This window comes from Mercenaria mercenaria, chromosome 18 (assembly GCF_021730395.1).
Source record: "Mercenaria mercenaria strain notata chromosome 18, MADL_Memer_1, whole genome shotgun sequence".
Lineage (NCBI taxonomy): Eukaryota > Metazoa > Mollusca > Bivalvia > Venerida > Veneridae > Mercenaria > Mercenaria mercenaria.
The window spans coordinates 52,315,085-52,341,792 of NC_069378.1; the positions used below are offsets into that span (position 1 = coordinate 52,315,085).

Below are 26,708 nucleotides of genomic sequence, written 5' to 3' on the forward strand. Positions count from 1 at the left end.
CTTCACAATTCGAAGGTCATGGCTTTGGAATCGAATGGCAAACTTCAGACAAGTAAACAGTTAGCTGTTCGAACTACGAACTGCAAAAGGGTCTGCAGTTCATGGTTCAAATTTAAAGTACAAGGAATTGTACTATTATAATTTTAGTACTTAGCACATGGTTGCTCAATAGAGGCTATGGGTCTTTACTCCCTCCCTTCCCGTCAACTGGGGTTGGAATATGCCAGCTAGTCTGCGGTTTTTAGTTTCCGGTTCAAATCCCAAATTGCAAACTGCTCTGCAGTTCGTAATTCGCAACTCACAATTCGAATTACGAACTGCAAATTGGTTTGCATGTTTGCAGTTCACAATGGGAATAAAAGTATATTGGAACATAACATAAGTGATTGCTAAATAGAGGTAATGGACCTGCGATTTCCCGTAAAAATGCACACTGTCGGTAATACTTAGTTTGTGGTTGCTAAATAGAGCTTATGTGTTTATAATATACTCTCTTCCTGTCCATCAGAATTAGAAACTACCGGCTAAATTGCGATTCGCACTTTCCGTTTCGAATTGTAATGTGCAACCTGGTCTGCAGTTCGCAATTCGCATTTTACGATTTGAATTTTATTGCAAACTACAAACACGTCTGCAGTTCACAATGAAATTAAAGTATATTGGAACGTTACTTTTATAATTCAGTACTTTATAAGTGGTTGCTAAATAGAGGTAATGAACCTGCAATTTTCCCTAATAATTGCCTACTATCAACCAGTCTGCAGTTCACAGTTTACAATTTAAATAGCAAACTGCAAACTAGTCAGCAGTTTACGATTCAAAATGTAAGTATTAGGAGAGTTACTCATAATTTTAGTACATGTACTAAGTTTTCAGTTGCTAAAAAAGCTTATGGGTTTGCATCCCAGGCCCCACCCTACCCTTCATCAGAATTTGAAAGTCCCGGCTAGTCTGCGATTCTCACTTTCCGTTTCGAATTGCGAACTGCAAACTGGTCTACAGTTTGCAATTAAAAATAAAATATATAGAAAAGTTATATATCTGATTTTAGTACGTAGTAAAATGTGGAGGTTTAATACTGATTCAATATCATAATCGGGCTGCTCGCGATTAAACTTTCAAACTACTGTCTAATCATCTAATCAGCACTTATCTAGTGGAACTTGAATCAAAGAGTAGTATGCGGGCACCGTGCAAGAATCGCAAAAATATACGGATAAAGTTCAAGCTGTTTTAAAGGTTAACAAGAAAATATTTATTTCAAAAAAAATCAATAATAAAATCTATAAAATGCCGAAAATTATCCTAGTGGATTGTGCCAAAGACATTAAAAACTATATTATATGCTGGTTATTGCCTTTAAGTTGTAAATACCCGTGCTCAAGAATTTAACAATAATTTGTGACCACCCGGACAGTCAGACAGAGAGAAAACAATACATCTCCCTTGAATTGTCAGTAGAGACTAATAATAAGAGGACTTTGATGGCCCTAAATCACTCATCATAGTTTCACAATGAAAAGGGTAGCACGTGTGTCAGAGAGTCATGAAGGAGTCATTTCTTTACTTTGTACTTTGGCCTGCAGATTTAGAGGAAGTATACCAGAAAGGGAAATATAGCCATGTCTTTCACTAGTAAGATGACTTTAGTAATCTGGTAAAGGTTCATCCAAAGAAAATACCTTTAAAGTGATTTTAAAATTTGGCATGTTTCTGATGTTTGCCTATGTATGTATATAGGGAAATGTTACCACAGGCTCTGAAGGTCATGTTGTGTACAAATCGGACTAATTAACAATTTTTGGTTCATGGTAATCTAACGATCCATGTCTGTGTAATTTTTTTTTAAATCTATTCACCAGACTAGAACACCTTTCAAGTTACCAGTATGTACATACAGGAAAAAGTGACCGCGCTCTTTAGAGGCCATCTTTTGGCGAATCTAAGTAACTTAACAATACCAATAGAGAGTCAACTTTTTACTTGCGGCCATGTCTTTTGACCGGCCAGATATCTTAGATACGCTTGATGAAGATTTCCTCATGAATCATTTCTGTGTAATACTTTTGAAATTAACATAATTTTTAAAAAACATTATTTCAAGTAAAATATATATTGATTATTTAAAAAAAAATCATTCAATGAAATAACATCGACAAATAGAAATTTTTATATGCACAACCGAGATTATATTTCACAATTTTCACTCTATTATATTATCTATGTAAATGCTTATGAAATGAGCAACTGCTGCATTGTTTAAAAACAACCTCAGTAAAAATATTCCATAAGAAAAAATATTATAACATCATGACAGCAAGCGGGTTGGGCTATAAGACTTTCAAGAGTTACATTTGGCCAAACATGGCTGTAGACGACGCCTTATAATGGATGTCCATATATGTCTTCGCCAGACTTTACATTGAAATATGTAAATTACATGTCACAGGAATAACATATATCAACTCCCGGCGTAGGTACGGTCTGTTTTATTTTCTATAATAAAAAATGTCTAAAACATAATTAGGATGAAAATAGCAGCCGTTATAAAATAAAGACAATATAATACAAAAACTGCACAAATGATAATTCTCCTGCTATGCAAAGAAATGTAAGCTACAATATTAACGATATTTCAAAATATTCCTTACCACAGCAACTGGTGAATTAATCGAAGTAATCGTAACTATTCTAAATGATTCTAATCAAGGTTTTCTCTTGATTTTACTGTCTCACTCGTGAAGTACATAAACTATTCTGTGGGCTGAAGGAATTTGGTGGTAAAATGTGCTAAGAGAACACACCAGTTTATTTCTCTCTTTTTTTCTACCGATAAGACAACCAATAAGATTGGTCATTCTTGACAGGCTGTAAAAGCAATATATACAAAACAACTACAAAATGTAAATAACTGTATGAGAGATGGAGGCAAAGTGAGAATTCTTACGTTCTAAGAAATAACATATTTGGTAGGCATGGTATGCAAATGAGGATGTAAAACCAAATCTAAATAAGGCCGAGATCGGAAATACCCGGAAAGATCCGTAACTGCATTGAGGCTACGAACTTACTCCGGCCGACCAGGACGTCATTCGGAATACGAACATGTCCTTATATGTAAAAAGGGCAGAGCTAAAACTCAAAATTTAAAAATGAAACAACATAGAATGCTGCGAATCATCACTAAATGCCAAGTATCAAATATCAAATACTTGACAATAAAAAGCTTATTATTTCTTCAGAATATGAGGCGATATCGGTCCATCTAAACAAAGATTTAGTAACGCGGTGCATACGTACAAAAAAGATGGTTGTCAATGACAACTCTCAAAATTTCAACTGACATAAACTTTTATCAAGCTTTACAAAGTCATCAATGGACATTACATGAAAACATCGATTTAATTTAATACTGTTGGTAATTGTTGATTGCACTGTTAAATAATACAGGCTGACATTGCGTACTTTAATAAAGAATTCCTGGGAAAGCTACAATTAAAGTTTCACTAACTGAAACAACTGCGTGAGTTGATATTTTGGAATGTTATTCAGTATACAACAATATAATAATACGACTGGTTATCTGCTAATACCTAGAAATGTTACAGAACAATGCACTGTGATTTAATTGTAGCCTAACACTTTTGAAATCAAAATTAAAAAATAAACTACTGATTTTGCCGTGAAAGCAATAAAAACAATTGCATGAAGCAAGGTTGTAAAGCCTTATGCCTCACAATATGATATTCATGAAAAATAAATAAACAAATTTCAAACAATAAAGAAGTAATTCTTTAGATTATATAAATCAGTTTCAAACAATCACATAATAATTCCTTGGATTATGGGCAGAAGACCCATTCTCAATATGTTCGATTGTTGGAACTCCATTACATCTTTGGATAGCAATCTGAAAGTACGATTGGTGCAAAGAAACATTCATAAACGCACAAAATATCTTACAATAAACCTATTTCACCTAGTTTGCAATCTCATACTTTTTCACTAAAAAGAAAAGAAATAAGATATTGAATCAAAACCATCATAACCGAATAGAACGTATAAAAGTGATTGCCGTTGCCAAATTTTAACGACGCCTGATTTAGACATGAATTTATGCAGAATATAAATACATAACTAAGGTCTTCGTGAACGTATGACCATCTAGACTAATCCAATTAAATTAATACCTATAGAATTAGAATTGTATACAACATTAAACAAGCTCTAATTACCAGTTACCTTAAAGCCATTATTGTAGCATCCCAGGAATATGCCAGACAGAGCGCCAAGAGGAGCGTAATTGTCGCTGTTAAATGTTGTTATTGGTGTATATGTGGGTATTAACTGTGAACTCGACTCACAGTCCGCCATCACCTGAAATTAATAAGATATATAATTTAATATCAATTGAATTTGTTCATTGTAACAGTAGCCTTATCTGAGATTCTTTAATCGGCTCGAGCTGATTTTGCCACGACGGCTCATACGAGTCAAACAAGCGGCGAGTGCTATCTGATCTCAGATCTAACTGTTGATGAATGACGCTCTTATTATATACCTCCGCCTTTCTGTTTGTCATTTTGTTTTTGAACGGAATCGAGACTCTGCTAGTTCTATAAATAGCACACACAAACATTACACTCTGACAGCTATTTATAGAACTGTGCCTGAACTCATGCATGATATCGTAATAATCATTGACGTTTCGTCGCCAAATTCTTACAGGTATTTCCTTCTTTTCTATACCCAGTAAATTGCTTCATGTTTGTTTCCACATGAATAATTTTAATCAAATCTTGGAGAAAAACAAGATGAATGTCATTTAGATTATATCGTGTGAATATGAATATCTAGTAGTTCAGTTCTATTGAAATATTTTGCTTAAACTTTTTACTTTTTATTTTATAAAAAAAAAAATGTTGTTGCCTTTTACTTATATTACAATGTACTATCTATTAGTTGTTCAATCATGCTTACTATAATGTTTTAATTAAAAAAATAATAACTCACTATGTGATAAAACAAAAATGAAAATAAAACATGTAGGTAGAATATTATTTTACCATTATGTTTATATAAAAGCTACTTTTTCACTAGGTCCATCAAGAAAAAAATCTGTTTGTAGGAAACCAATTCATGTGCTATAAATAAATGATATTTTTAAACGTAATGTCAGGGCCGAATATGTATTCATGCGTCTTTGTTGAAACTTTTTCGAACAGGTTCACGTATTAAATCGCATGTAACTTACGGATTTATTTCAAGCATCGACGATTTTTGTATTTGCAACATGTTGGCCTTTTTGAAGAACAACAGAATGGTAATCAAAAATTGTATCGGATTTTGAAAATCAGTACATCAGCCGCACCATGAGAAAACCAACATAGTGCATTTGCGACTGCGAAATCACGCAGTCTGGTCAGGATCTATTTTTGTTGTTGTTTTTTTTTTCTTTTGCTCACAGTTTCTCTAATTACAATAGGCTTTGGAAGTGAACAGCATGAATCCTGACAAAACTGTGCGGATCGATTATTATTATCATTTTTATTTTATTAATATTTATTTCAGGACATATATATACAGCAAGGCAATAATTTAATAAGGTATCACTGTATAAGTTACAAATAAGATATTTTAAAACTAAAAACAAGTGAGACATTTGCATTTAAAACATAAGTTCATGTAGCGTACTTTTACTTTTGACCAAAAGAGAGATTACTGATAAAAGTGAAGAAAAAGTTTACTAACTTCCTATGGATAACCCACTTAGCTAAAAGCATATTTCTAATGGGGTGCATAGGTGAAATCGGTATGCCAAAAGTTTATAAACAGAAATGAATTATACATGAATAAAAAAAATGAAGTCCTTTGTCAAGATTTTGGTTTAAAACGGGAGTAAAAGTAGGCTCAATATGCATACTTAAAATGACTAGACAATAAGATAATATTGCATCATTAATACTGATCAACAGAGATAAAACAACATTCATTTAGAAAAAGATCTTCAAACTCTCTCTTGTGCATTTCTTGTAAGTAAGATTCAACAGATTTTTTAAAGTGGTGTTCTTTAAAGATTTGATACTTTCAGGAAGTGAATTCCATTCTTTAATTCCATTAAAATAAATTATTTGTTTAAGAGTTACAGTGAAGTGGAACGAAGTTATAACTTCTAGAGCGAATATTAGCCTCATTACAAAAAGTAAATTTTTCTCTAAGACAAACAGGACGACTCCTGTAATAAATATTCTATTTATGTGGTTCAATTTCTGTGGTCTAAGTCTATCTCCTGCGTTCAGAAAGTTAACATCCTGGAACTCTTTAAGAGTAATTGGAGTTCTAGAGCTTTAGCCATTAAGGAACCTAATTACTTTGTTTTGTGTTATCTGCAGTTTCCTTTTCAGGTTCTCATTCAAAGAAGAAGAATCAAAGTGGCATTGAATAAGAGCAGAGCATAACAATTCCCTAGAAATTGCAATCTAAGCAATGACTATACCTATTTAAAAATTAGATTTACCATTACAATTTACCACTTGATATGATGTCATTAACCCCTGATAACCCATATTCAAAACTGACCTAGACTTCACCAAGGCAATCAATCTGACCAAACTCCATGAAGATCAGTTGAAAAATACAGCCGCTATCGAATGCACAAGGTTTTTCTTTGATTTGACCTAGTAACCTAGTTTTTAACCCCAGATAATTCATATAAAAACTGGACCTAGATTTATCAAGGCAATTATTCTGTTCAAATTTTATAAAAAGATCAATTGAAAATTATAGACTCTATCGCATACACAAGGCTTTCTTTGATTTGACTTAGTGACATAGTTCTTAATCCCAAATAATCCATATTCAAACTTGACCTAGATTTTGTCAAGGAAATAATTGTGACAAAATTTATCGCATACACAAGGTTTTTCTTTGATTTGATCTAGTGACTTAGTTTTTGTTTCAAGATAATCCATATTTACACTTGATATAGATTTTATCAAGGCAATTATTCTGACAAAATTTCATAGAGATCAACTAAACATTCAGCCGCTATGGCATACACAAGGTTGTCTTTGATTTGACTTAGTGAACTAGTTTTTGATCCCAGATGATCCATTTTTAAACTTACCTTAGATCTTATTAAGGTTAGCATTCTAAAAAAAAGTCATGCAGAACAATTGAAAAATACAGCCTCTATCCCGTACACAAGGCTTTTCTTCGATTTAACCTAGTGACCCAGATTATTCATTTTTAGCATGGCCTAGATCTATCAAGGTTATCATCAAAATCAGTAAGGGCCATCTGCTAGTCATAAGCAGCCTACGAATTAAGTTTCGTTATCTAAGGCCAAAGTTATCGACCGGAAACGGAAACAATTTCGGGTCACTGTGACCGTAACCTTTGACCTATTGATCTCAAAATAAATGGGAGTCATTTGCTTGTAATAATTAACATCCTATCAATTTTCATGATCTTTGGCCATACCGTTCTTGAGTTCATCCGGAAACTGTTTAGCTACTTGTATTCCAGGTCACTCTGACCTTAACTTTTGACCTGTTTATCTTAAAATCATAAGGGGTCATTTGCTGGTCATGACGAGCCTCTAAGCTATCGTCAGGAAACGGTTTAACTATTCCGGGTCACTATGACGTAGACCTTTGAACTACCGTCCTAAAAATCAATGCGGGTTATTCTCTTGTCATGATAAACATTTCTATTAACTTTCATGATTATAGACCAATGCGTTCTTCAGATATCATCCGCTAACCGTTCCTGGTCACTGTGCCCTTGACCTTTGACCTACTGATTTAAAACTCTATAAAAGTTATGTGCTGGTTATGATCAACATCCATATCAATTTTCATGATCTTTAATGTAAGCGTTCTTGAGTTATCAACCGGAAACGGTCATTTTTCGTAGTAATTGTGCACGACGGCGCATTGTTTTCAAGTCAAACCATGATAACGTAACAGTTGAGGTCACTATGTGCTTTTGGCTCCGCCTTTGAGTCATTATATGACTTTTTATCATTTATCATATGGCTACATCTAGAGGAGGGGCCACTGTGGCCGAGTGGTTAAGGTCGCTGACTTCAAATCACTTGCCCCTCATCGATGTGGTTTCGAGCCTCAATCGGGGCGTTGAATTCTTCATGTGAGGAAGCCATCAAGCTGGCTTACGGAAGGTCGGTGGTTCTACCCAGGTGCCCGCTCGTGATGAAATAATGCACGGAGGGGCACCTGGGGTCTTCCTCCACCATTTAAGCTGGAAAGTCACCATATGACCTATCATGTGTCGGTGCGACGTTAAATCCAACAAAACAAAAACAAAACATCTAGAGGAGTTATACTGCATACACAGCGATAAATCATTTTTATTTCCAATCTAAAAGGCACCTTTTTTTAAAGCTGACTTATCAGTACCCTTTCGAAACTAACTTTATTTGTGGGAAAAAACTAATTTTCCTGTTATATATAATCTGTATTTGTAGAAAAACCAGGGTGATCAGCTTACTTGCACAAAGAAAACAAGTCTCGATTCAGGTAACATTTTGCCTATATTTCACTTATCAGGGTTTCTGCTGCAATTCGCCAAAGTCGCCAATGGCGAAAAAAATAAAAAAGTGGCGAACAAATATTTTGCCGTACATGTAATTTTTTAAAATGTGTATTTCTTTGCCAAAAGTTCTCTCTATCTAGCCTAAAAATCAATATTACCCGCAGGCGTTTCCATCATAATACACAATACACAGCGTGTCATCAACCGAGGGATTAGCGATTATAATATAATTTGACAAATGTTCATATACTTGCTAGCACAAAAGACAGTAAAAATAGTGTTTTCCTCTCCAAAAAAGCATCTATCGTCAATTACCAGTATTTCTAAGGCACTTAGGCACTTAGAAATCCAGCTGCTTTTCATATTATACTTCTTACTCTTGCAGGTATTTTTTTTTTACTTTCAAGCGGTTTATTTTTTTGTTTTGGTGTTTTTTTCTATCCTTACTTTATCCGCACTTTTTTCTTCTATGATATCCAGTAGCCACGTAGGTTGGCCACCCTGGATATATTCACAATGAAATATCATGTAAAACATGTCATTAGCGGTCGTACACATTTCGAGGGCTTAGAGCAAAACTTGTCTACTGTGAAATCATTAACATTCCTGGGGACTAATTTTCGTGGATTTCGTGGTTTAGCCGTCCACGAAATTTTATCACAACGAAAAGTAAAACCCCCTACTTATTTTATGTTCAAAAGTTGAAGTCCACAAATTCATATACCCACGAAATTGTTGTTTTGACCAAAATCATAAACTTCGTGCCCACGAAATTAAATGATTTCACAGTATCTGCTTCTATTTCTATATAATGACAGACCAGTTTCTTTTTTAGCCCTCGATTTACACTTGCTTAGCTGTAAAAATTTATTACATGCCAATACTTCACAATTTCAACTTGGATCAGACTAATGCATCTCATGAAAATTCAAAAGGAAACATTTTATGCACACAAAAGGAATCGATGCTTGCGTAATTTTCATTTTGGATAGGAAAGGTGCTGTTGCTGTTTCAAATGCCCATTTAGGTGCGTCTTCGCTTGATTTAAACACACAACATATTTAAATAAATACTGCAAAATTGAGGCTAATTCTTTCACTGAACAAAAAAAAAGTTACATGAAACTATCTTAAAAACAATAAAAGAACTAAAATGACTCTTAAACATTTGGATAGATATTAAGGAAACTGCAAGCAGAACATGCGCGGACTTTTGAGTTTTGTTACGGTAGAATCGGGAAAAGATAATCAGTCAAAGGTTAATCCTTTGTGCAATTTCTGATAATATTGCAGTTTACCATATTAATCTTAATGCTGAACGCGACTGATTCTGCTACTGCGATCCGTACATTCCGAAGCGATCATCATCTGTACTGTTCGCCATTCAGTCAACATCGTCTTGGTACGCACCCATTTTAGCACTTAATGGTATTGTCCAAATTGAAAGATCGACAAAGTCATAACGGAAATTTAGCAGGGTGAGGGTTCAAACAAAAAAAAAAATAGGAATATCATCTACAGAACTCTTTTCTATGTATTGTTAGGACAAGCATTGGTCTAAATTTTTTCCAGGAACTGCCTACGTTTTTGTTGATGATTGTTTAAAGAAATGGAAAGGAAGCGTGTTTAGCAACTTATTTTGTAAAGATACCATCTACACAATTGAATTCAAAACCGCTTAGATACTTACATTTGCACCCCTTTTCCACAACATCGGTGACGTCATATTGCACGTAGAGAGAAGAAACGCGTCATCAGAACCTCCAAGGTTCTGGTCGCAGTAACTGGAACTTGAATCTATCGCTTTAATGGACTTTGCAATATCCTCAACAACTTTCAGTTTGTTGCATGCAAATCCTAAAATTAGACATTCTCACAATTTTACGAAAAAGTCTGCCCTTTTGTCCTTCCGCATGACAAGTTAGCTCTATATTATGCTCTTCACATTTGAAAATATGAGAAAAGAATAACCACAGCATAACACATTTATGTCATTAAGAACTGTATACATGTATATATCATTAGTGTAGATACGTTAATAAAGATCAAAACCCGTCCATATTTCGAGATACAAATCAAATAAGATATATGGATTGACCATAATGATTCTTTGTCATTTAGAGATATTGTAAAATATCAGTACCAATAAAAAAGACTCATATATTTTACTTACGTAGTACTGGGGTTGGTCTTTGTGTTGACATGCTAGTGGTTGATGACTGAGTCACTTTTACCGACCTAGCAGAAGCTGGCGGAGGAGTCGTGGGTGTTGATGAAGGCGTGGTCTCCGCTGACGTGGAAGCTGTGTGTGTCGTATGTGTTGTAACGGATTTAGTTGTCGAGGTTGTAACTGGTGCAATATGAGGTATTTTTTTATTTTAATTAGAGATATATAATCGTTTCTAGCTCACCTTCTAAATGCTTTGGTCATTTTAGCATCATTTATTGTGCAAAGTAACTTATTCATGTACCTTTTGCACAACTGATGTTCATATGCTATTTTTATTCGTTTTACATGTCTGTGAAATAGAAGTCATTGCCTGTTTTGAAAGCAAATTCGTAATTAATTTGATAAAATTTCGATTGATTAAGATTAGAATATTTGGTTTGAACCCTGAAATTGCCTTCTTGTATATCAAATTATTGATTCAACCTATAAACCCTATCTTTGATCTTATACCCACTTTTATTCACGAAAGTAAAAACAGAAATATTTAATGTATGAAAAGATATACCGCATTCCAATAAAAGTTATTAAATAAGAAAACAAAAAGAAACCCTTCAAAGCAATGATTTGATATTTAAGACATGTCATACAATATATTAACAATAAAAAAATACATAAGCTCAATAGTGCAACAACAAAAAGATCATAATCAATTTCCATAAAATCAAACTAGTTTGGCCTATATCTTCATGGTTTTATAATTTAAAAAACTTACTTTGAGAACAAACACAACTGTCCAAGTGATCTGTGGGATACTGAACTGAAATATTCAGAAATCTACAGCATATATATTTGTTTCACAGGTACCCTGCTGCTGGACAAATGGCTGTCGTGTTTACTCGCCGTGACTTGACCGGTAATTATCTAATTCAAATTGTTAATATATGTTGTCAATAAGTAATTCACAACGTTTGATTTAAACGTTTCTTTAATATATTCAAAATGTATTGATGATTATAAAAATACAATTTCAATGTAATTCACACGACGGAAAGGGAACTTGTAATTTGTTTATCCAAATGTATTGTATACAACATGTGTATAAGCATTAAACTTTGTCTTCGTTTCAATTGACTAAACTACACGGCTTTTGTTTGAGATATGTGGTAAATTCATAGATTCAGCTTTACCTTTTCTGTACAAATAAAGTTACACATTGACAAAGTTTTCTGTGTCAAAGCTGCTGACATGATAAGTGGAACAAACTAATTGGTATATTAATTTTTACAAGATTTCATGAAAAACAGTCAAACACTAAAAGAGTAAACAGTTATTATAACGCTTCTGAAATCATGAAAAAATCAACATTTTCCTTACCTATCTAGCCTTTATTTTCACCCACATTAGCATTTTTACTACGATTTATACACTCTGTGCAAATCTTTGGTGACATGACATTACTGAAAGATTTCACTTCTATTATAGCCAACTGGCTTTAAAACCAAGAACTCGGTCAGGGAATGCTTTGACCTACTTTGGTTTAGGCAAAGAACTCAGTCAGTGAATGCCGTGACCTGCAAGGTAATAGCAGACTCCGTTTGTTTGAGTCTGCCTTTGAGTGACAATGAAACTTGAATTTCCCTAACTTCTTTGAGGCACTTACTTGCTGCCCTGACTATAATATCTTGTTGACAGTCTACCAGTTTGGTACAACGGTTGTAATAGTACCTTGAGCAATGGTGCCGCACACCTTCCAATCTGCCCCATACTGCATTGGTATAATGTTGGAAAATTAGTACAAATACAAAAAATTAGTTTAAGTTTAGTAGAAAATGTATTGTTTTCTTCTTAAAGTTATTCAATGGCCATCTTTTATCTAAATATTTCCATTTTAGGTATTTACTTTTACTTTACCAAATCCTCATCAAATACGTTTTAATATACACTCCATCAAATACGTTTTATTCTAACACGACCAGCAAATAACCTACATACATGTAGAGCAAAATCGATCTCGGGTTATTCTGCGATATACCACTCGCGTGCAATGACGTCATACGATTCAGGTGCGTAGCACGGTCGTAAAAAGTAGTTACCATTTTTTCTTACACTTTTGATACTATTATGTCGTGTTAGAATCGAAATAACAAGTTCCTAAGTGTGATTTATCGTAAAATAACCCTTGGTTTTCGTTCTTATGTGAAATAATATATCACTCAGGCCTACGGCCTTCGTGATATATTCTTACGCATAAGAACTCAAAACTCGGGTTATTCTACGATAAACCACTTTTGGGAACTTATTATTTCTTAAATATACACTCAACAAAATCCCTAATCGGTCAGTTTTCATTGTATTACTATTTTGTTGATAATGCAAGAATTTACACGAAATTTCACATAGTATTATCGACATTTAAATAGGTACTGCAGCTAATTATTCATTTATTTTTGACAGACTCACCGCCAAAGTAACCGCTTTAGGTGTTTTGGCTAACATAGCATATTTTGCACGTGCATGGCATGTGCACCAATATGCACGTGTTAATGAACACTTTTGGCATTGCTGACGAAAGTCCTACTAAAAAAACACATATGTGTCATCGTTAAAATGACACAAGAGCAAAGCGCCCGGGCTGTCGGAATTATACAACAAATTCCAAATCGATCATTTCAATGAATTGTACTGTGGTTAAGTTCCCTAAAAAAGAGCGTGGATGGTAGACAACCAACGTAGATAACCAACGAGTGAAGGTTCTTGTAAACGGAAATAAGGTTACAAATGGAAAATAACCATTAAAGTAACAGTTACAAACCAATAACATCAAACTTCTATTGAAATTGTAAAAACAATAGCACACGTGCCGTAAATGTGTCCCAGCTAGCAACATTCCGACAGCTCAATCCCGTTGCTCTTGTGTCAATTTCACCAAAATACGTTGGTGCACATGCACTGCACGTTCAAAATATCTAATATTAGGCAAAATGCCTAATGTGGTTACTTTGGCCATGAGTCACCAACAAAAATAAATTAATAATTAGCTACAGTACCTATTCAAATGTCGACATGTGAAATTTAGTGAAAATATCTGCATTATTGACAAAATAGTAATACAAATATAAACTGACCGATTCGGAATTTTGTTGAGTGTACATACTTTACTAGATGTCTAAATTAAGTTCGCACAGAGCTACATTAATAACTAAATGTTAATGCAGTAACAAACAGCCACTTTTAGTGATAGTATTAATTTGATATATACATGTATATAGCTTTCACATAAACCTAATAGGCAGTGCTTTTTATTCCCATTTACTTGTCAATTGTATGTTTGCACAAACTATATAAATAATAATTGTTTATGCTTTAAAATATGATATTGGGATCTTATGTATCTTTCAAATTATACATCAATCTAAAATGAAAGTACAATTACAATTAATTCCAACTACTATCAGAAGAGCCGCATGAAGTTAGGGCATACTATCAAAGAACACGAGAAAAAGGTTCTTTGGAGGTATAGAACGCAACCAAAGCAGCATAATATCAGACTTAGTTTGACCGAGTTTGTAAATGATAGGTTATCAATTATGCAACGCCCCTCACGCACCTATTAAAAAGCAAATGCAGAAATTCTGTGATATCAGATAAAAATTTATTGGTCCCCTTGATCAAAAAGGACCAGAAAATATAAAAGATAAAAGGTAAGGATACATTTCCCGGAAACACAGGATATCCCTACCACAGCCATAGAGTCATGGATATTAAATAAGACCCACAACAAAAACAGACAGAAACGCAAAATATTGTAGACGGGTTGCTTCAAAAATCCAACAAGTACATAATATACGTATTACAATATTACTTCTAAGTACGGGAAGAATTTCTACAGCCACTGGACGATAAAACTGTAAATATTTACACTACAATACCGGTCGGCTGTGTAGAGGAACCTCTTCAGACAATTTTTGGATAAGAAAATTTTAATCAATAGCTATGACATGGGGGAGTAATTCAAATTAAACTAAACTTTGAAAATGACAAAAATTATTCTCGCGATTTCTTTTAAGATTTGAGAGGTCTTATAGTAAAACGAACTCAACTAAAACTGATCGACTTTGCATAATCTAAAGATTTTTTTTTCTTTATAAAAGAGAAAACAGACACAATTAAAACAGGCCATGGTTTTTCTTTGTAAGAGTTAGACATAATTTTATTTATTCAATTTTCCCAATACTAATCATACTATACTTACAATAGTTGTGATTTTTACATCCATGGGTGCGAATGTTTGAAAATAGGTCAGCTTCGATGGCTAAAGTATAAGAATTAGATGGTAAGACGGGGTTCAGTTATAAGATGATGTAATATTCAACAGACAATACAGTTGAGACTTGATATCTCAAATTTGTTTATCTCAAAATTCAGGCTAATCCGACATTTTCGAGTTACCTCCACAAAATATTATTCTAAAAAGAAGTTCGGTTATCTCGAAATAAATTTCAAAGTGTCAATCCCTTGAATTAGAGATATCGAGTTCCATCGGCATATCATTAAGTTAGTGTATACATGTACATGGTTATCCGTATGTCATTCATAAAAATGACATACTTAAGCACTTTATGTAAATCACATTGCGAAAATTACTAACTTAAAGTATAATTAATACTGAAAGTGAAAAATACATTTATATATCAAATAAATCTTTCAATGGTAATGTTAACTATGTCTGATTGCACGTAAAACTGAAGTCTCTGTAAAGCCAATAAAGAAATAATAAAAATTAAAAGATAATAAAAAAAAAATATTCTTTGACAAGATGTATATATTCGCTCTATATTTCGTAGAGTACCTATTGACCAAGTCCTCAAAAACTGTAGGAGTGACATTCAATCTAATTGCCCAATTTAAAAAGTACTTTTCGGTAAAACAATGATGCCGTAGCATTAATACTTAATGCTTATAGTTTTATAGAAAGCTTATCGCTGGTACTGCACACCATAACGTTTCGATCAAATGTAAAAGTAACATAACATTTGAACTTTGCAAAATTAAAAAAAAAATGTAGAGTCCAACAATATACAGTTTGAGATGAAAATGCAAAGTACGTTGTATCATAAAATTAAACTTTGTAAAGAAAGAAGAGAAAGTTTGAAGAAAAGACTTGTGATAGTACCACGTAATGTTAAGTTTTCCTTTAAAATGTCAAAATTGTTGGAAGAACAAAAAAGGAGCTCTACGGTAAAGTCTGGCATTACTATTCGAAACAATGTGTAAGCCAGATTCATTTAAAACTTGCCTAGTACACGGCATTTTGTAAGACTTCAGAGGGTTATTATTTTTAAAGGAGTACGCTAGAATTCCATTTGTATGAAATGGGCGAAAGGTTTCCAATAAAAGAATTTCTTAAAACTTTGGATACTGAAGGGCAACGATCTAAGAAACAAAAGTATGTAACAGAAATCAGAGATCACCAATATTGGTAAAGAGTTATTTGCCCTCGGAAACGGCAATTCCCCGAGTATGTGATTTTTCAAGAGCAAATAACTCTTTTCAAAACCGGTGACGTATGATTTCCATTGCATATGTTTGTTTCTCGGATGATTGTCCTTCAGTATTCAATTAGGAAAATTTCGCCAGGAATATTAGCGTACGCCTTTTTCCTAGCTGGTCAGTATATTCTGGCATGATACTTATCACAATACAATGATACTTGTCTGTAAGTTTGGAAAGTAAACTATCAGAAAATGTTATCTGTACAATGCAGGTTCAAAAAGTATATCATGCCATAATTTTATGATACATGAACCTGATTTCAATTCTGCGATATGTCGACCTTCGATCTACTTACTTCGGTATGTTGATCCGGCGGTGTTATCCCTGCAGTTATATAAGCTACCATTGTCTGTTGGGAATACGATATACTTTGTTTTAGAAGTATATAATATAGTAACAAAAGAGGCAACACGCTAAATCTTTCCCAAATGAGCTTTATTCACAACTATTATTATAGCTGATATTGATGCATCAAGAAACAAGCACATGCGCTCTGCTTCGACTTTGTATTTTGTATTGGTTATTCAAATTAGTTCACAAAAATATAGATTTGTGTATTTTATATAAATGGTTTTGATATGCATGTGATGAAATCATTGATAAAAATAACGTTATAGTGTAAAGACAATTTTCAATTGATTAAACAAGTATGCAGCTCACAAAAATTGACGTGAACAGTTGTCCTTTCTACTATGTATCAATAAAATATAACATATTTCAGAAAAGTTATATCAGTTATTTAGTTTCCTTGTAGTTCGCTTGCAAACAATTCGTCTAATTATGCCCTTTGAAATACTTGCACGTAATGTTATTGACAAATAAAATCTGTATATAAACAGCGATAAATTGTTTGTCAAATAAATACCTTTATAATGTTACATTTTCATCACCTATATGACCTATTAGGTAGTAAGTAAATATAAAGAAGAATTAAATTTAGTGTTATTATTTCTAGCTCTAGTGTTGTGCTGACTAAATATTTACCCATTCTGTGAATCTTGTGGTTGACGAGTTGCCTTCGTGCATGGCAAATACAGTTGTCTTGATCTTGCGAGGTTCTGTGTGCATATTTATCTAAAAAAATTAAACATCCTAGGTGAATACTACGTAGATATTAACCGGATACGTTTAAGACATATTTTTCAAGATTTGAAATACCTTGAATTTAAATCAAGTCCCAATCACACCTACCCTCCTCCACCCCGGGTCATTGTTGTTGACCTTTTGAATGAACAACAATGTTCGTTCTCATGCATAGCTGTGGTCAAATGATAGATACGAGCCGAGATAAACTATATACACTGAAAAATATTTGACTGAGTATCATGCAAATACTTTTAAAACATAAATCGATAAGTTAACAACAGTTAGTTATTATTACCAGCCAAATATTTCTGAATTTTTTTTCGACATGCTGAATCCTTGGCCTGAAGGTCATCCAGATAATGCCAGGCTGAAACAAAAAGGATTCATAGTTAGACTTAAAGGCAAATTTAGCGATCAAAGTTGAAAGGTAGTGTTCTTAGGACAGTTCCTGTAAATATGGCTGTATTTCGAATAGTTTTACTTCTAAACAACTGAAATTCGCCTTAAACTGACATGTTTGTTTTAACAAAACGCGATAACTGCGGCCTTTAATTACTAATATTGTATCAACCCATAACAATGAACTAGGGTGGAAAAATTATATGAAACATATCTGATATCGCAAAACATGTGTAAGTAGAGGCGTGGTCTAGTGGTTAACACGTATGATTTGTAAGCTTACGGTGCTGTTTCGAATACAGTACGAGCTACATTCTTCTTATTTTCTAGCATATTTTATCTGGAAAAGGAATACAGGTAAACTTATTTGTATCATAGCTCGGTGTTTTTTCTTAACAAATTTGGTGCAGGTAAATCGTATACACTGAGTGCAGGGTGCGGTAACTAAAAGTGTGCAGGTATTAAATACCCGCACGCTAGTTACCGCACTGTTGGATAAGAAAGTATGCCAGCGTGTATGGGCGTGTCTCTAAAAGCAGACAGCGACGTGCATTTTATTGATTTTCTGCGCTCGCATTGGTTTATTTTACCTGAGCTTTACACATTTGTAAAGCAAGGATTTTAAGTTCTCACTGAACTGCTGTATATGGCAATGTGGAACGCCTACTGAACTACCATATATGGATGGCTATGATACAAAACAGAAAGAACATTAAAACTCTCAGGTAAACGATTTATACTCGGGGGCTATGCCCCCTCGTACAAATCGTTTACCCTCGAGTTTCAATGCTCTTTCTATTACTTGTATCATGATTTATATCATTATATTTTCACGTGCACTTATACTAAGTACTTATTGACATTTCTCAAAGGATCTCATATCTATAAAGATGATGCAAAAAGAGAAAAAGTAAAATTTCTTTAAAAAAGATTGGCTCGAACGTACACCATACAAACATAAAAAGTTTATAGGCCCTACGCACTATCCACTACACTACAAATCTGTTATAGAATATAGCGCATCGTACTTAGAGTTAATAATACATTGTACTACAATATACAAATTATAACCTCTTATCGGATAATAAAACTGCTTTACCTCTTTATGGATTTTACAAAGTATGGTAAAAAATATTACGATTCATTGATATGTCTTTTCGATACATGACTTGAAAATGTTTTTTTTTTTTTTTTTTTTTTTTTTTTTTTTTCATGTTGTTAAATCTAAGTCTAATCAATGTAGGCAGAAATTAAGAAAATAATTGCAGGTAGTGACTTTTTCGGCTATATAAAGTTCCGACCTGAATTTGCACTCAAACATCCGTCTTCCTCTGCAAGTTTCTGTAGCTCTGAAAAACGCATCACAGGTATATGATGGCATTCACACACTGAGATACATGTTGTAAGCACAATTTCATTCAAAAACGCCTTTTCTACTTATCTCCAAATTTATAAAAGCTGATTGTTCACTATTTCATAGGAATTAGTACTTCATTAATTGACTAATTACTCGAACAAAGAAAAATGAAACAAAGAACATCCTACTCTGCAACCTGAGAATTTTAGAATACAACAATCGAAAGTGTTCTTTCCTGCGACACAAAAGCTTTATTATTGATACTGATTCTGAAGGTAGTGGACTAGAAATGACACTCGGCATGTTCCGTTTAATTACGTATTTTTGTTAGGCATTTCGGCACGCTTCGGGCGTAAATTTATCGCATGCGCTTATGCCTTTCTGAACAAATCGGAGAATGTCAAAATCGCGTACGGTAATTGTCGAATGATAAAACGGTTTCATTACCTCAAAACAGAGAAACAGAACAAATCTGTTGTATTTAGACTTAAGGTAAAGGACCCGTAATGACAACTGATAATATTCGTGTAATAACGTATTACAATTCGTCTTCCTTTGGCTATTTTCGTGAACGCCGGAGAATGCCGAAATTGAATTACGTAGAAGACTTGACGACTATCATTTCTGATCTAATACCTTAAATGCCAAAATTTTAAAAACGATTATTTTTATGTGCTAGTTTTAATGTATGTTTATCAGGCAGTATTCTCTTGCCTGAAAGAATTCGTCTTTGGGACTAGTGCAGACCATTGGTTACTATTCAGTCAGGGAATGTTTTATAAACACACTTTTGAATAAGAAGGGATATTGCCTAAGTACATTGTATACGAGGGTAAAGGTTAAATATACATACTATTGAAACTGTCGTAGTGGGTACATGCATCGCCATGATTTTGGTGAGTACTTGTTGAGGGGTGGATTTTCTCTAAAATGAAAATTTTGCAGCGATTAGTTAGTTATTCGCATAGTCACCAACATGGCGGCAAGGGTCATACTTTGTCATGGGTCAAATTCTTCCTGGTAGGGCGGCGCCAATAAGTCTTAGTTGATAGGGAAACTTCTGATGAAGTACCAGTAGCAATTTGGAGTACCCCAAGCTAGCTGTACATAAATGGCCTGCCTGAAAATATAGCTTCACAGGTCCGTTTATTTGTTGACGACACTGCTGTTTATATAACAGTTGAAAACTCTTCTTATTAATGTTTCCTTCAACACGACCTTAACAGGTTACAGATCTGGGAGAGCCAATGGAACATGCAGTTTAATCCATCATAATGCACAGTGATTCATATCGCTAGGTCAAATACCCATTGAGTTCCAAATACTCACTCCATGATCAAATCCTTGAAACAGTAAGTGATGCTGAATATCTCGAAGACACTATCTCCTCAGACCTTAACTGGAAGAAACGTGTTTATCATGTCACGTTCAAATCAAGTCAAACTCTTAACTTCTTAGAAAGGAAAATCCCCACTAAAAACCCAGTTTGCCAACCAAACTCTAGTCAGATCCAAACTTTACTCATGCTCTATTTAGAGTCCATAAACCAGGCGAAACATCCACAGAATTGAAATGATTCAGCGATGGGCCGCGCAATGGGTTTCAAATGATTACTTCATAAACAGCAGTGTCTCCCAGAAGTTAAATAAACTGGTGTGGTGTTCGCTTGAACACAGAAAATCAGATGCCAAGATATAAATGTACTTCAATATTGTAAATGGACAGGTTGTAGTGCCTATGCCCCCTTATATTATGCCCCCTATCCGCCGCTTAACAAGACACATGCACCCATTGTCTTACAAGCATATCATTACACCCTGTAATCGTTAAAACTTCACCTTCTTCCAAGGTACTATAGATCTGTGGATCTCTCATCCAGTCGAGCTTGTGCGGGTACCTACGGAGTTCCGTTAGGGCCATCGCCTTTGAATGTGTTGATCTGAAACGCGGTACTCGATGGTACGATGATGAAAACGCGAAATCACGCAACTACGATAACGAAAACGCGACAACACGATGATGATAACGCGATACCGCGATAACGAAAACACGATAATACGATAGCACGATGATGATAATGCTATATACTATCGTATTTTCACCATCGTACTGTCGCGTTATCACCATCGTAATGTCGTGATATCGCGTTTTCGTTATCATAGTATCGTACTATCGCGTTATCATCATCATACTATCGCCTTCCAGTGTCCATGCGCATAGAAACATTTTCCCTCCTTGTGACAAAATGTCTCACTCAGAGTCAGATTACGAAGGCAAACATTAGGCTAATTCTGATTCATAAATTAGTACAATGGTGCGATAATGATAACGCTATAGTACAATGGTGATTACGCGACAGTACGATGATGATAACGCGACAGTACGATGGTGATAACGCGATAGTACGATACTACGATAACGAAAACGCGATATCACGATATTACGATGGTGATAACGCGACAGTACGATGGTGAAAACGCAATAGTATATCGCATAATCATCATCGTACTATCGTATTATCGTGTTTCGTTATCGTAGTATCGCATTACCATCATCGTGTTGTCGCGTTTTCGCTATCGTAGTTTCGTGAATTCGCGTTTTCATCATCGTACTACTACATCGCGTTTCAGATCAACACATACAAAGGCGATGGCCCTAACGGAATTCCGTAGGTACCTACCCTTGAACAATTCAGACAGAGAGCGACCAAACGTTCTCACACTATAAAATGTTACTTATTCTCATTTTTATGTATATATGTTTAAGTGTTACAACGTACTTCTCTTAGCTTACTCATCGTTTGTCAATATATGTCAACATATGTACTTATTTATTTTTTTTTAATGTGAGCGTGTTCATAATTGCCGAACGGTGCCGATAACTGCCTCCGCGACTTTTTGTATGACTTGTGTGGTTGTCTTATACTCGTATTGTCGACTACTGTCGCTATATGGACTATTTGATAATGCGGATGAATAATTGTTAACGTTGAAAATTTGTTTCAAGAAATATAATCATAAATAAACATTCAGTTATCCTAAGGTTGTCGATAACTGCCGATATTGCTCACGTATGACAAAAAGGTTTTATCTTTCAATTGAATGATCTACATACAGGGTCGTTTTTCGTCAATTTTAAAATTCTGAGTCTTAAATGAATGAATCCTATTAAGTCTGCAGGAATCAAAGTATTTAATTTTCTCCGCCAATCTTGACAGTAATTCTGCCACTTGCTGAGCTGTTGTGAAGCTGCCTCATAATATGTGCTATTTTTTTATTTATTTTTTTTTTTTTTTTGGGGGGGGGGGGGGTATTTTAAGTTTCAACAACATATGATAGGTCATATGGCGACTTTCCAACCTTCCGTAAACCAGCTTGCTTCCTCACATGCTAATATAAGCAAAAAAAAACTTCGGTATTTTGACATCTAAGACCGAAATTAAGACCCATAATGTAGAACAGAACAGAACAGGTGGTTTTGATATGGGTATGGCATACGTACCTGTGCATGTACAAGGATCAGTATGTTGTTCGAAGGCATCTGAAAAATAACGTACCTTTGATGAAAACTGTAAACTGTTAGAAAATCGAATAGTTGATTAGAATACATTGCATTACAGTCTTAAAAGTATTTGAATTAAAATTCAGTTCATATGCAAAAAAATGCAGTGTATAAAAAGTTTTGCTTATTTTTATATCCTAACAGTTGAAGTTCGGTATCTCAATTTTCCAAGGGATCCAGCATTTTACTTCGACATAGGCTGAAATTTTATGCATATGTTTTCGGGACAAGACTTGAAAATGTCTTCAAAACAACCAGATATTTGCTTAGTGGACTTCCACCCGTGATACCCGGGTTCGAATCGTGCCACAGGTACTTGGTACGTTTCAGCATAACGATTCTATTCTCTTTCATTTCTGTTACGGCCAAAATTTACAAGTTCCCCAGAGTTGGTCAAATGAAGAAAAAAAAATGTAAAGAAAAAAGTTAAGTTTAACGCTTCCTGCGTAGACTGAGGGTATTGTGTTTCTTCCAGCAAGCACGGACTGAGCCACCCTTGGAATTGTTGAACTTGTGACCCTTTCCAAGACCACAAGACGACCAGAAAATATAACAACACTGAGAGGAAGTCGGGGCGACTTTTACGGCCGCCACACAGCACGTAACACCCGCTGTTGTGAAGTAAATAAAATCTGGAAAGTAGACCCTTTGGAAGCAGCGAGATCAAGGCAAATAGTGAAAATTGCAGACTCGGTTTGATTGAGTCTGTTCATGAGCAGTAATGGAAAATGCAACACTGCCCACGCCCCCTAGCACCGGCTTAAGCAGTATTCAATCTTCAAATCTAAATGAGTTGAAATCAATGATCCCGAAGGACCAGAAAATATAACAACACTGAGATTATGTGGGAGCGACTTTTTACGGCCGCCAGAGACTTTCAAAATATCCGAATATTTAAACCAAATCTACTTCAAATGATGTTTTGGAAAAAAATTCCCGTAAGTTCTACCTCTATCATAAGTATGATTCATCAAACGTCTCCAGGTTTCATATTCATTAAAGATTAAAATCTATGCCTTTGAAAGCTATACTTTCTTTTTGCTCTGTCAGTGTTAAGGTTGCAGAGATATTAGTCAGCCTTTGAATGAGTTATTAATTTATGCATTCTGCAGCCACTGGCAGGCTGAGCAAAACATATATTTATATAAGTTTGCAACGTACAAAGTTATATTCAAATGAATGCTTTCTGTTAAAACTTCGAAGTTTTAGACTTTCAAACTCGACTAGTGTAAAATCATTTAATTTCGTGGGCATGAATCTTTGTCAAAACGGCAATTTTGTGGGGATATGAATTCGTGGATTTAAACTTATGAACAAAAAATGAATCGGAATTTTACTTGTTCGTTGGGATTATATTTCGTGGAATGACTAAATCACGAAATCCACAAAAATTAGCCCACCACGAATAATAATGATTTCTTGGTACATGGAAACCAATGAGAATTCAATTCTGTTACGGTCAGTGGAATTGTAAAACGTTGTCCCAATTAGCTGTTTTTTATGTTCTGAAATTTTTAGATCGTGCAAAAGCTGCTCAGTTCAACTACTATTTTAGGCTTTATTAAATAAATCATGTATTTAACATTGTGATAATGGAAATGTCCGAGCATTTTTCCTTCGCTTTGGTACTTCTAAATAAAATTAAACTGTCTGAAACCTACTTACACTTCAGATGGAATATAATATCCGTTTGACAAGAATTGTTGTCTCTAATGGTGAATGGACTTATTTTGTTAAGTACATGCCATACTGCAATACAATCGTAATTTATATACACGCAAATTATCTATAATTTACTCATATTTAACAAGAAAAATGTCTATATTTCACGCATATTAAACAGGTAAATTGTCTATATTTACATATATTTATTAATTGTAATAAAACAGGAATACTGATAAGCAATTTCTGTTGCTCAATATTTAAAGTTAAATTATTCTGGTCAGGATTGATTTCAAAACAGGTAAACAGAGAGTAGATAATTAAGCTGTTCTGGTTTAAATTTGAAAAGATCACAGTCCTAGGAATATAATCATCACAAATGCACCAAGTTCTCTTGGTGTCACAAACGTTGAATGTCGTATGTCGTCCTTCCAAACGACACATGTCATTTCGAAACGATACATGATACGGCACACGGCAGAGAGACGCAACAAACAACGCTACCAGCCTGTCAACTATCGTGTAGCATTTTCGTGCGTCGCGCCGCAATATAGACGATCTTATCGAGTGTCGCGTAGCACTGTCTTGTGTGGTGTTGTGTGTCGCATCGAGTGTCATGAACTCACGATACGCGCTCGGAGCTCGACACATGACATCCAATGTTGAACTATCCGGATATCGTATAAATAAGCTTCATCCGAGTTTTACTCTATATCTATCCACGTGATCACTTTAAATGTCAAATATGGCACAACTTATATTGCCATGACTACAAACCTGAGTGATGTGTCCTGCATGCCATGGCATGGTTGTGTCTATATGATGACTCGAAAAATTGGTAGTACATGTCTGAAACATAATTATGTTATCTGAAACTATATTTCTTAAAACATTTAATACTTTCATGTTTAGATAAAAATAAGCTGTGATAAAAAAAGAGAGCATTTGTCTCTAAGAATACTATATCCCTGTTTTTATTATAAATGCCTAACAAATTCATACCTTAAATAAGGGAGATAATCCTAGTTACTTATTTAAAGATAACTATTTCATCTACAGGTATATTTCATCATTTTTTGTTTGTTTGGTTGAACGTTGCACCAATCGTTGAATCGTTGAATCATGAGCCCTGATTGGCTCGAATGTCTCTCTGGTAGTCGGTCACATCGGTATATCTTCACGGTATAATTTTCACACAGGTAGTACTTCACTAAATTTACAATAGTATGTTGTATGGCGGTTATCTGGTGTTCAACTGATCCAGGCGGGCATCCAAGCATTATTGAAGGTAAACACGGTCACCTTGGCAGAATTAATGACCCTCCGCAAGCCAACTGGAGGGCTTCCTCGCATGAAAAAAATTTACACCATAAGCTAGGTTTTGAACTTACAGCAGTGTGCAACAAGTGACTTGCGGCCAGTGGCTTTAATAACCAATACGCCAATGATGCTTCAATCTGCTGGTGAAATATTGCTACCTATCACAATATTGATGAAACTGATGAACGATTTCTAGCCCTTACCACGCTGAACAAGACTGATTTTGCCTATGCGAAGAGAGTAGGTCTGCACTGTTCACCATTCAGTCAGTATCTTTTTGGTTAGCATCCCTTTTTTATAGTCAATAGTACTGTTCAAATTGAAATATGGACACGTTCATTATAGAAATTTAGCAGGGTAATGACTATACTATTAATATAATATAACTTACCACTATATGATTGTTGATTGTTAATACATGTGCGTCTTAGATCAGTCAATTCCTGAAACAATAGTGGTTACCACATACCAGTATATTTATATCCCAACTATGAGAAAACTGTAGATTTGTTGAAAGTGTGCATTTTATTTCAGCATTTATGAAACGTAAAACATTAGTGTAAAACATACAATAAACATGATAACACAATAAAACAATAAATATAACCAAAGGTAACACACGAGAGAGAACTAAACTTATTTTATGCTCTTCAGTGAAATACTGAAAATAATTAGTAAAATAAAATTGATACTGGTTTTAAAAATACTTAAAACAATTAGAACTGTTTTTAGTGTAAGATCGAAATATATTTAACTCGTGAACACCATAATTTACATTTTCACTCGTGGCTGTGCCACTCGTGAAAATATTGCATCATAGTGCCCACTCGGTGAAATGTAATTTGATCATACACTAAAGTTAGCAAATATCACCATATCTCTTATGTATCTCTAATTTATCCTAGAAAGAAAGTATCTAGAAATAAAATTAGTGAGACGTTGCATTTCCCTCGTTTAAACACAATATACATAGAGCACGGTCAGTTGCCGGATTTCCATACCAGGCATTTACCAAGCTGTATGAGTCAACCATTGTCCCAGTCAT

General features: G+C 34.4%; 1 protein-coding gene across 1 annotated transcript; it reads right to left on the minus strand.

The window, feature by feature from the left end:
* Positions 1-2,474: 2,474 nt before the first annotated feature.
* LOC123539297 (uncharacterized) lies at positions 2,475-26,708 on the minus strand. Its single transcript, XM_053529854.1, has 17 exons — positions 26,676-26,708; positions 26,055-26,106; positions 25,121-25,192; positions 24,347-24,430; positions 22,622-22,660; positions 19,974-20,045; positions 19,065-19,112; positions 17,660-17,731; positions 17,263-17,352; positions 16,574-16,627; positions 14,978-15,037; positions 12,386-12,490; positions 11,498-11,542; positions 10,729-10,905; positions 10,246-10,412; positions 4,243-4,377; positions 2,475-3,910 (listed from the first exon to the last, which is right to left on the minus strand). Exons 1-17 carry the CDS (start codon positions 26,706-26,708, stop codon positions 3,815-3,817), a joined length of 1,401 nt encoding a protein of 466 aa, XP_053385829.1. The 3' UTR covers positions 2,475-3,814.

What these genes read in the sequence shown, in the direction of transcription:
- LOC123539297 (XM_053529854.1), bottom strand. Translation starts at nt 26,708, where the DNA reads ATGACTGGGACAATGGTTGACTCATACAGCTTG. An exon ending in CAGTTGTGTTTGTTCTCAAA is followed by an intron (nt 10,906 to 11,497) that starts GTAAGTTTTTTA and finishes ATATTGCACCAG; the next exon opens with TTACAACCTCGACAACTAAA. An exon ending in AAGACCAACCCCAGTACTAC is followed by an intron (nt 10,413 to 10,728) that starts GTAAGTAAAATA and finishes GTCTAATTTTAG; the next exon opens with GATTTGCATGCAACAAACTG.